The sequence below is a fragment of the Chiloscyllium plagiosum genome, unplaced genomic scaffold (genome assembly GCF_037043375.1).
Source record: "Chiloscyllium plagiosum isolate Xiang-an unplaced genomic scaffold, Cpla_swu_hap1 HiC_scaffold_4, whole genome shotgun sequence".
NCBI lineage: Eukaryota > Metazoa > Chordata > Chondrichthyes > Orectolobiformes > Hemiscylliidae > Chiloscyllium > Chiloscyllium plagiosum.
In genome coordinates, this window is record NW_028270142.1 from 35736152 (window position 1) to 35748507 (window position 12356).

Here is a 12356-nt window from a genome sequence, read left to right on the forward strand (position 1 = left end):
GGGACTCCATTCCCGACCCCACTCTGAACGTCAGGGGGGAGTGGGAAAGGAGCCGGTGTCCCAGGGAGCAGGAGCTGGGCACCAAGCTCAGAGTTTTCCCATCAGTCCCTCCTTTCCTAGAGACCTTGTAGACGGAGCCCCCACACTTCACCTTTGACCTCTGGCACTTCTTGGTTGGATGGGACCCCAGACAGAATGGGAATGAATCAGAGCAAGTTTTCAGAAGTCCTGTCTCTGTATTGTACATGATTGTGTATGGGATTTTTGAAGCTTAGTGATTTCTAACTTCACAGTGGCTCTGTCAGGTTAAACTATTATTTGACAAAGCGTCAGCTCTTTTCTCTCCTTACAGATGCTGCCAGACCTGCTGAGATTTTCCAGCATTTTCTCTTTTGGTTTCAGATTCCAGCAAACGCAGTAATTTGCTTTTAAACTATTATAGTAATTGCTTTTAGGAGAGTATTTGGAAGAAAACCTTAATCACGGTAACCCAGCTTAGTTGTGTGTTGTGAGATGACTTCATTGGTGATATTGCTATTTTCACATGAGATACGTCTGGAAAACTGTTACTGTTCCTTTATTGATTTTCAATCCTGGGAGCCCAGTAGTGAAAAGGATTTACTTGCCCGTATTTGAATCACAGTATTTTTTTTTTCTAAATCAACCCCTTCAGATATGTTATGATGTACATCTGGACAAGGTGGGACTTGAACACATGTCGACTGTCCCAGAGGAAGGGACACTAAACATTGTGCCACAATACCCCACAAGTGTTTTTAAGGACCAGCTTATACTTCTATCCATCCAAATAATGATATTTTCTAATCAACTTATTCATATGTTATAGCTATATGTAGAACTGGAACCTGGGTCTCCAGTTCAAGCATCACAAGCAACCTGCAGCTGGTTTTGATTTGTTACTTCTCCCAGTGACCAGGGATACTCAATAGTTAAATGAATTCACAACCTGAGATGATTAGCTTTTGGACACAAGTGAATTAAAGTATTTGGGATAGAGCAGCAGACTACAGACTGAGGTCAAAATATAATTCAAGTTATTGAAAAGGGTATGAGGCTTCGTGAATATTTTCTGCTGTTGCTTTTTGATCAGTGGGGATCTTGAGTGTTATGCTGTTAACTCTGTCATCACCAAGAGGAATGGGACACTTTTAATATTTCTTAGCGTTTCTCTCATTGGTCAACATATTGCTTTATTAATAATAGTGGAGTTCATGGCAATTGACCTTGTTGACAATTTCAATAGAATTGGGCAATTACCTAACAAAGCAAGGAAACTAATTTATAATTTTGTAACGAATTGAACTTCATTGGCTATTCAAGCTTTTTTGGAAGATAAACCCATATTTGGATTCTTTGCCTATGAATATAAAGTTACAAAATGCTTATGTACTTCACTTAGTGGTTGGTTACAGCCTATGCCTAACAAACCACCAGTTGGCTGTGCAGGTGTTAGTAATGCTGGATTAGTGTCAAGTTTAACTTGAAATTTTTAAATTTAAAGTGCTGATTTGATATTGCTATCTCTATACATATGGCTGTTGATATAATACTTTGAACCTATTTGGAAACAAGTTGGACATATGTCAGAAACAGGCTAATTAAAGCAAAGCTGTTGCCACCTTCATAAGTTAAACTTATTACGCACGGTATTTTAATTATATATTCTGAATTTTATCCTCTTGAGTATGATGTCTGAAAATAGCTAAATTTGAAAGATAATTGAAATAACTGACTTATTACAACCAGCTTTACTAAGAACCTGGAACCTCGTAAATCCCAGGAAGATTTAGCACCAGTATTGCTTCAGTTAGAAATGGAAACTAATAAAGGAAAGTGGATCTCTCAGTAGATGCATGACGAAGTAAATATTTAGCAAACTCGCTCAACCGGTTGTCTGTCATACCAGTAAATACATTTAGTAAGATGTGCAACTGAATTGTTTCACTTCGACTATGGGTCTACATTTAGATTAAACCAGTGACACAGCTGTTTTATTTGTTTGCACTCTAATTTTCATATTTATTTGCCCACTCTTCTTGGTATTGAAGGATTCTCCATTGTTAAGATTTATCCACAATTCTTGGCTCAATTTAATTGTGAATTTAAAATTTACATCAGTAAAATGTGTATAAACTTGGCGCTCAACTTGTTGAGAGTCTCAATAAAATAAGCCTGAAGCTTCAGCTAAACAGATTGAGGAAAAGAGAGAACTTCCTAAGAGTAAATGAGATAAGTGCAGAAACCAATCAATATTAACAACAACATAAAATATGAGAGCTAAAGATCATTCCAAAACCTGTAAACACTGTTCATACAACTGAGAAATAATTGGCTGCTTTGGCCACTAGAATTGTGGAATTCTTAGAGGTTAGAATCCAAATTTGAGATATTTATTGAGCTATTTAGCAATTTGACAAGGTATACTCAGTCTTCAATTCTCAATATGACTCTTGTACAAAACCTATATTTAGTAAGATCCAAGGTTGTCTTTCCCACGCGTGGATAATTGTTTGGACAAAGATATCCAAACCAAATACTGCTAGCAACTTGCAAGGAAAACGTTATTCTAGTAAATTGGGAAGTTCATATAAACTTCATGTTTTCGATAATTTTCTTCAAAGTTCGACAAGGTTCCCTATGGGAGACTGATTAGCAAGGTTAGATCTCATGGAATACAGGGAGAACTAGCCATTTGGATACAGAACTGACTCAAAGGTAGAAGACAGAGGGTGGTTGTGAAGGGTTGTTTTCAGACTGGAGGCCTGTGACCAGTGGAGTGCCACAAGGATCGGTGCTGGGCCCCTCTACGTTTTGTCATTTACATAAATGGTTTGGATGCGAGCATAAGAGGTACAGTTAGTAAGTTTGCAGATTACACCAAAATTGGAAGTGTGGTGGACAGCGAAGAGGGTTACCTCAGATTACAACAGGATCTTTACCAGATGGGCCAATGGGCTGAGAAGTGGCAGATGGAGTTTAATTCAGATAAATGCGAGGTGCTGCATTTTGGGAAAGCAAATCTTAGCAGGACTTATACACTTAATGGTAAGGTCCTAGGGAGTGTTGCTGAACAAAGAGACCTTGGAGTGCAGGTTCATAGCTCCTTGAAAGTGGAGTTGCAGGTAGATAGGATAGTGAAGAAGGCGTTTGGTATGCTTTCCTTTATTGGTCAGAGTATTGAGTACAGGAGTTGGGAGGTCATGTTGCGGCTGAACAGGACATTGGTTAGGCCAATGTTGGAATATTGCGTGCAATTCTGATCTGCTTCCCATCGGAAAGATGTTGTGAAATTTGAAAGGGTTCAGAAAAGATTGACAAGGATGTTGCCAGGGTTGGAGGATCTGAGCTACAGGGAGAGGCTGAACAGACTGGGGCTGTTTTCCCTGGAGTGTCGGAGGCTGAGGGGAGACCTTATAGAGGTTTACAAAATTATGAGGAGCTTAGATAGGATAAATAGACAAAGTCTTTTCCCTGGGATCGGGGAGTCCAGACTAGAGGGCATAGGTTTAGGGTGAGAGGGGAAAGATATAAAAGAGACCTAAGGGGCAACCTTTCACGCAGAGAGTGGTACGTGTATGGAATGAGCTGCCAGGAGATAGGTACAATTGCAACATTTAAGAGGCATTTGTATGGGTATGTGATTAGGAAGGTTTTGGAGGGATATGGGGTGGGTGCTGGCAGGTGGGACTAGATTGGGTTGGGATATCTGGTCGGCATGGACGGATTGGACTGAAGGGTCTGTTTCCATGCTGTACATCTCTATGACTCTATGAAACCAGGCAGACAAGAAGCTGTCCACAAGATGATGGTACTTTCAGTATTATGTTTGGATTTTTGTCATGTGAATTGCTTTTGATTTATTGTTGTTGGTACTTGATTTTAAAATTTGTTAAAAATTTGAGGATCCATCTTAAAAGACAGAATCATATGCATGATCTTATTCAAAGATCATTTGAGTTTGAGAGGGAATAAGAAAAAACACTTGAAAGCTCACTGCTTATTTGGATTTCATTACTCCTGTGCAGTCAACAGGAACTGCCAGGTTTTGTGGTCAACTGTCATAGCAAGTAAATCAAAAGTTGCAATGACCTTGTTCAATGAGTTGGCTCGACTCAGTTCAGAACAATAGTGTAATATTCCAGTACTGTTTCCCAAACTCTACCAATAGTAGTTCTGAGGTTATAAGTGGGTATCACCCCAAAACAATTTTCTCTGACAACACAGGGCAAAAGGTCAGCTGCTAATGGCTAGTCTCTGATCCTTCAAGCCAATAAGAAAGTAGAAAAATGAACAATTTGGTTAAGTACAGAAGCTTTTGCAGTGTGATGCTCTTTGATTGACTACATTCACATGTTTAAGATGAGAATTGTCAGTGCACAGTCATAGAGAAGAAAGTGAGGACTGCAGATGCTGGAGATCAGAGCTGAAAATGTGTTGCAGGAAAAGCGCAGCAGGTCAGGCAGCATCCAAGGAACAGGAGAATCGACGTTTTGGGCATAAGATTCCTGAAGAAGGGCTTATGCCCGAAACGTCGATTCTCCTGTTCCTTGGATGCTGCCTGACCTGCTGCGCTTTTCCAGCAACACATTTTCAGCTCAGTGCACAGTCATGTACTTGTTGGTGTCATTGTACATTGTGGACACATTGTGTAATTCTACATAACGTGTCCAATATAGTTTGTTATGAAGAATAGCAGATTTGACGCAACAGGTCCAGGGCAATGTTATGACCTCCATAAAACTCCCCACATGCTACTGCGTCTAATTCCATCAAGATATTCTTCAATTCTTCTCTCCCTCAACTTTAACTAGCTTTGTCTTTAATGCATTTGTGCTGTTCCTGTCACCTGCTCTTGGTGGTGTGATTTCTATTTTCTAATTATTTACTGAGTTGAATGACACCCCATCTACACTTTAGTCGAGTGGTTCTACTGTTATACGCTGGATTGTTTGCGACTGAAACTGAGCAGCTTAGTTAACAAGTTTCTCTCAAATTCCCTTATGCTGTTGTTTGTAATTATCTTATATTTATGGCACCAACTTCACATCTTGCCTGCAGGTGGAGACGCATCATATACCTTCAACCTATAAATACCCAAAAGATTTGAATATTTTTAGGTGTATTCTTATCACAGCAAATAACCTAATGGCATATGCAGTCTAAGCCCACTAGTGAAAAATGACCAGAGTGTAATATTCTTGTTGTCTGCCATCAACTCTGTGCCAGTGCATGATGAACCAAGTGAGACGGGAAAAGTTGGGGAGTTGGGGGAAAATTGGTACATTATTTTAAAGGTGTTGTGTTCAGTCTTTCAATAGTGTTCCACCATGAGATTTGATTTTGCTGCATATAATATGCTCGAAGGAAATTATTTTGCTGAATTAATCTGTTTCTCAATGACAGTGACAATGCCCATTACAAATATAATTTGTTAAATTGATCTATTCAACTTGTGATGCTATAGCGATGTTTTATGGCTCAATATATACAGTTTTCATATGTATTTCTACACATTTTAAAGCACATTCTCACATCACACATTGAATTTTCTGTTCTACAAGTTGCAAGCTGAACCAGAAAGGCACCAATATCCTGGGGGGTAGGTTTGCTAGCTATCTTCGGGAGGGTTTAAACTAATTTGGCAGGGGGATGGGATCCAGACTTGTAGTCCAGCTGTTTGTCAGGATGTCCAAGTATGTGGGGAGGCTGTGAAGAAGGTAGCACATTTCAACTCCCCTCCTCCAAGTCCCTCCTCCCTACCTTTTATCTTCTCCTGCTGAACACTCTCTGCTCATTCCTGAAGAAGGGCCTGTGCCCGAAACGTCGAATCTCCTGTTCCCTGGATGCTGCCTGACCTGCTGTGCTGTTCCAGCAATAAAGTTTCAACTTTGATCTCCAGCATCTGCAGACCTCACTTTCTCCCCAAAGAAGGTAGCACTGACAGGGAATACTTGCGGACACAGAGATGGGTTCAAGTGCGTATACTTCAACACAAGGAGTATCAGAAATAAGGTCGGTGAACTTAAGGCGTGGATAGGTACCTGGGACTACGATGTTGTGGCCATCACGGAAACATGGATAGAAGAGGGACAGGAATGGTTGTTGGAGGTTCCTGGTTACAGATGTTTCAGTAGGATTAGGGAGGGTGGTAAAAAAGGAGGAGGGGTGGCGTTGCTAATTAGAAATGGTATAACAGCTGCAGAAAGGCAGTTCGAGGGGGATCTGCCTTTAGAGATAGTATAGGCTGAAGTCAGAAATAGGAAAGGTGCAGTCACCTTGTTGGGTGTTTACTATAGGCCCCCCAATAGCAGCAGAGATGTGGAGAAACAGATTGGGAAACAGATTTTGGAAAGGTGCAGAAGTCACAGGGTAGTAGTCATGGGCGATTTCAACTTCCCAAATATTGATTGGAAGCTCTTTAGATCAAGTAGATTGGATGGGGCGGTGTTTGTGCAGTGTGTCCAGGAAGCTTTTCTAACACAGTATGTAGATTGTCCGACCAGAGGGGAGGCCATTTTGGATTTGGTACTCGGTAATGAACCGAGAAAAGTGATGGGCTTGTTAGTGGGTGAACATTTTGGTGATGGTGACCACAATTCTGTGACTTTCACCTTGGTTATGGAGAGAGATAGGTGCGTGCAACAGGGTAGGTTTTACAATTGGGGGAAAGGTAATTACGATGCTGTAAGACAGGATCTGAGGAGCATAAGTTGGGAGCATAGGCTGTCGGGGAAGGATGTGGAAATGTGGAACTTTTTCAAGGAACAGATACAACGTGTCCTTGATATGTATGTATCGGTCAGACAGGAAAGAAATGGTCGTGTGAGGGAACCTTAGTTGATGAGGGAGGTTGAATGTCTTGTAAAGAGGAAGAAGGAGGCTTACATAAGGTTGAGGAAACAGGGTTCAGACAGAGCAGTGGAGGGATACAGGATAGCCAGAAGGGACCTGAAGAAAGGGATTAGGAGAGCCAAGAGAGGGCATGAAAAATCTTTGGCGGATAGGATCAAGGATAACCCAAAGGCATCTTATGCGTATGTGAGAAACATGAGAATGACAAGAACGAGGGTAGGTCCAATCAAGGACAGTAGTGGGAGACTGTGTATTGAGTCGGAAGAGATAGGAGAGGTCTTGAATGAGTACTTTTCTTCAGTATTTACGAATGAGAGGAACCGTATTGTTGAAGAGGTGAGTGTGAAACGGACTGGTAAGCTAGAGGAGATACATGTTAGGAAGGAAGATGTGTTGGATATTTTGAACAACTTGAGGATAGACAAGTCCCGCGGGCCTGATGGGATATATCCTAGGATTATGTGGGAAACAAGAGAGGAAATTGCAGTACCGTTGGCAATGATCTTTTCATCTTCACTGTCAACGGGGGTAGTACCAGGGGACTGGAGAGTGGGGAATGTGGTGCCCCTGTTCAAAAAAGGGAATAGGGATAACCCCGGGAATTACAGGCCAGTTAGTCTTACTTCGGTGGTAGGTAAAGTAATGGAAAGGGTACTGAGGGATAGGATTTATGAGTATCTGGAAAGGCACTGCTTGATTAGGGACAGCCAGCACGGATTTGTGAAGGGTCGGTCTTGCCTTACAAGTCTGATTGAATTCTTTGAGGAGGTGACCAAGCATGTGGATGAGGGTAGAGCAGTGGATGTAGTATACATGGATTTTAGTAAGGCATTTGATAAGGTTCCCCATGGTAGGCTTATGCGGAAAGTCAGAGGCATGGGATACAGGGAAATTTGGCCAATTGGATAGAAAACTGGCTAACCGGTCGAAGTCAGAGAGTGTTGGTAGATGGTAAATATTCAGCCTGGAGCCCAGTTACAAGTGGAGTTCCGCAGGGATCAGTTCTGGGTCCTCTGCTGTTCGTAATTTTTATTAATGACTTGGATGAGGGAATCGAAGGGTGGGTCAGTAAATTTGCAGATGATACGAAGATTGGTGGAGTTGTGGATAGTGAGGAGGGCTCTTGTCGGTTGCAAAGGGACTTGGATATGATGCAGAGCTGGGCTGAGGAGTGGCAGATGGAGTGGTTGTCCATTTTGGAAAGATAAATAAGAATGCGGAATACAGGGTTAACGGTAGGATTCTTAGTGTGGTGGAGGAACAGAGGGATCTTGGGGTCTATGTTCATAGATCTTTGAAAGTTGCCACTCAGGTGGATAGAGCTTGTAAGAAGGCCTATGGTGTATTAGCGTTCATTAGCAGAGGGATTCAATTCAAGAGTCGTGAAGTGATGGTGCAACTGTACAGGACTTTGGTTAGGCCACATTTGGAGTACTGTGTGCAGTTCTGGTCGCCTCACTTCAGGAAAGATGTGGAAGCTTTGGAGAGGGTGCAGAGAAGATTTACCAGGATGTTGCCTGGAATGGAGAATAGGTCGTACGAGGATAGGTTGAGAGTGCTAGGCCTTTTCTCATTGGAACGGCGAAGGATGAGGGGTGACTTGATAGAGGTGTATAAGATGATCAGAGGAATAGATAGAGTAGACAGTCAGAAACTTTTTCCCCGGGTACAACAGAGTGTTACAAGGGGACATAAATTTAAGGTGAAGGGTGGAAGGTATAGGGGAGATGTCAGGGGTGGGTTCTTTACCCAGAGAGTGGTGCGGGCATGGAATGCGCTGCCTGTGGGAGTGGCAGAGTCAGAATCTTTGGTGACCTTTAAGCGGCAATTGGATAGGTACATGGATGGGTGCTTAAGCTAGGACAAATGTTCGGCACAACATCGTGGGCTGAAGGGCCTGTTCTGTGCTGTATTGTTCGATGTAGGAGTAAAGCTGGGGCCTTGAAGATTTTCAGAAGTCAGCTAAAATATTTGTGTTTATTCCTTTAACTTGGTTGTGCACTAAATCAAATTGGCAGTTAAGTTTTATTGTGCGAAATGGTCTATTAGAAGAAATAATGAAACAAACATTTCCAAAAGGAGGCTAACCTTTGAATCACAAGTGGTAGTTATCTGGTGGGCATGTCACTTGGTTATTTGTGCACGTCACTTAATAATAACAATGAAATAACTCAAGGCTGTTGCTGTCTGTTTCATGCTGTCCTAATCGATGAACCGATCCCAAATTCATTGATCATTCAATTCTTATCCATTTTTAAATCCCTCCATGGTATTTTGCATGTTATCTTTCCAACCTCTTGCAGCACTATATTTCTTCCCACCTTCCTCAAAAAGTTTGTTCCTGTGACTTTGACCTTTTGCATATCCCTCCCTTTTGTGCAGTTTCATTGTTAACAGAGCAGAGAGATACCCCTGACTTTAACTATCAGAAAATCTTTCCTAAACCTTAACGTCATTCCTTGACATAATTTAAAAACATTCCGAATTGAAGGGCAAGCCTGGTAGGTGAGTATTTTACATCCGTGTTTACTGTGGAGAATGATATGGAAGATAGAGTACATGGGGAAATAAATAGCAACATCTTGAAAATGTCCTTTTAAAGAGGAGGATGTGCTGGATGTCTTAAAATACATAAAGGTGGATAAACTCCTGTCACCTGATCAGTGTACTCTAGAACTCTCTGGGAAGCTAGGGAAGTGATCGCTGGGCACCTTGCTAAGATATTTGTATCATCGATAACCACATGTGAGGTGCTGGAAGACTGGAGGTTGTCTAACGTGGTACCACTATTTATGAAAGGTAGTAAGAACAAGCCAGGGAATTATAGACCGGTGAGCCTGACAACAGTGGTGGCATGTTGTTGGAGAGAATCCTACGGGGCAGGATTTACTTGTGTTTGGAAGGGCAAGGACAAATGGGGATAGTCAGTATGGCTTTGTGCTTCGGAAATAATGTCTGTCTAACATAATTGAGTTTTTTTTAAGAAGTCATGAAGAGAATTGTTGAGGGCAGAGCAGTGGATGTGATCTATATGACATAGTAAGGCATTCGACAAGATTCTTCATGGGAGACTGGTTTACAAAGTTAGACCTCATGGAATACAGGGAGAGTTAGCCATTTGGATAACGAACTGGTTCGAAGGTAGAAGACAGAGGGGGGGGTTGGTGGGGGTTTTGCTTTTCAGACTAGAGACCTGTGACCAGCGGTGTGCCACAAGGATCAGTGCTGGGTTCACTACTTTTCATCATTTATCTAAATGTCTCAGATGTGAACATAGAAGATATCGTTAGTAAGTTTGCAGAGGACACCAAAACTGGAGGTATAGTTGGTAGCGAAGAAGATTATCTCAAGTATAACGGAATCTTGATCAGATGGGCCAGTAGGCTGAGGAATGGCAGACGGTGTTTAATTTAGATAAATGCGAAATGCTACATTTTGGAAAAGCAAATCTTAGCAGGACTTGTACACTTAATGATAAGGTGCTGGGCAGTGTCGTTGAACAAAGAGATCTTGGAGTGCAGGTTCACAGTTCCTTGAAAGTAGAGAGTTGCAGGTAGATAGGATAGTGAAGAAGGCATTTTAGCATGCTTTCCTTTATTGCTCAGACCAGTATAGGAGTTGTGAGGTCATGTTTTTGAGTCTTGTGTATAAGACATAATTCTGTCCCAGTTCTGCTAATATTGGAGGGAGTTCATGTTGAAGTGCTGAATCATATGCTTCTCAGGTGGGCAGCTTTAACCTGGAAGGTGTTAAGCTTCTTGCGTGCTGTTGGAGCTGTATCCATCCAGCCATTTGTAGAGTATGTCATTATATTCTTGACTCATGTCTTGTTGATGGGTGGCAGGATTTGGGCAATCAAAACCTGAATTCCTCATCACAAAATTTCCAGCCTCTGACTGGATTTTACGATCATGGTATTTGCAGTGCTGCAGTTAAGTTTCTCATCAGTCATAACCCCAGGGTTTTGGTGGTGTAGTTGAGATTGGGAGTTTGAGGGTGAAAGGATGTGGGGGGATTGGGTAGGTTCTCTCTCATTGTAGATCATCATTCCCTGACATTTAATTGGCATGAATATTATTTCTTTGAAAGTTTCAGCCTGAATGTTGTCCCAAGTTTCACTGTATGTGGGCAACAACTGTTTCAGAAGCAGAGCCTTCATCAGTGAACATTCTCACTTTTGACTTGAAATAAAGGAAAGGGCATTGGTGAAGTATCTGAAGATGATTCAGCTATGGAATATATGCTGAGGAAGTCTCGTAACAATGTCCTATTTGCCATCTTGTCCCCTCACTAACCTTTTATATCCTTTTGCTGTACCTCCGTCTTTTCCTGACAGTTTTCACTTCCTTGTAGCTTTGTATTGTCAGCAAATTTAGCTCCATTACTCTTGTCTAAGTCATTAATATAGATTGTAAATAGCTGAGGCCAGAATACAACATTCCATTAGTTCCATCCTGCTAATATAAAATGCCTTATTTCACTCTTTATGTCCATTAACCAGTCCTTTGTTTATGTCAATATATAATTCCTATCTCCTTGAACACCTATTTGGCCTGTTAGCCTTTTCTGCAGTAGCTTATTAAATGTCTTTTGGAAATCCAGCAATATATACCCAACTGTATCCATATAATATATATCAAAAAAACTGTAATCAGTTTGTCAAACCACACAGACTTGGCTGCACAATTTTGCCCATCAGTAGGTAAAACCTACCAGGAATCAGGACATCAGAAAGGTCCAAATGTACAGCAGTTCTAAACATAACTATGTTTGCTGCTGTTGTAATCAGAAGATCAGGGCCAGAGTTCATGTTTGCTCAAAATTTCTTTCTCCTCATGTGCTTTTGTAAATGTCTGTGCATATAAATTAAGAGGAGATATAAACCATTGAGCCTTTCAAGTCTGCTCTGCCATTCACTAAGATTATGACTGAACCTATTTATTTCAGATTTTCAACCGTTGTATTTTGATTTTGGATACTGTGTGATGGACAACAATTGACATTAAGATGTGCTGGCATGTTGTAGCAAGTAAATCTTGTAGGTTCTGTTAGGAAAGGTTCATGAAATTGGAATATACCAACAACAAACAAAAGATACTTATTAGCCTGGAATTGGTGAAGACATTTGAGGTAAGTAACTTTGTATGAAAATTATAATTACGTATTTTTCAGTGTATAATTCAGTGTAGTTCTTACACTTGGTCAATGAATAAATCTCGACATTGTTTAAAAAAAAATACAAAGACAATTGGACAACAGAAACAAAAATTCCATGGTTTGGTGTGTGAGATTTTAAATGTTTTTTTTAGATTTTGAAAACAGTCTCTTTTCTTTCCCCATAGGCTTCTCCAAAGTCAACTCCACCTTCAACAGGAAATCGAAGCCACACCTCTTCCTTGTCAGGTCAACACAATGAAGGCACTTTAGGTGACAGAGAGGTAAATTTAAGTGTAAATATGAGTGACCAAGTGTGAATCAAAGAA

General features: G+C 41.1%; 1 protein-coding gene across 4 annotated transcripts in view; it reads left to right on the forward strand.

Annotated features, from left to right (window-relative positions):
* golga4 (golgin A4) overlaps positions 1-12356 on the forward strand; it is a 192005-nt gene that overhangs the window by 259 nt on the left and 179390 nt on the right. For all 4 annotated transcript variants that reach the window (XM_087986136.1, XM_087986137.1, XM_087986138.1 and 1 more), the window contains exon 2: positions 12216-12311. In XM_087986136.1, coding sequence (XP_087842262.1) covers positions 12216-12311 — 96 coding nt within the window. The remainder of the gene's footprint in view (positions 1-12215; positions 12312-12356) is intronic.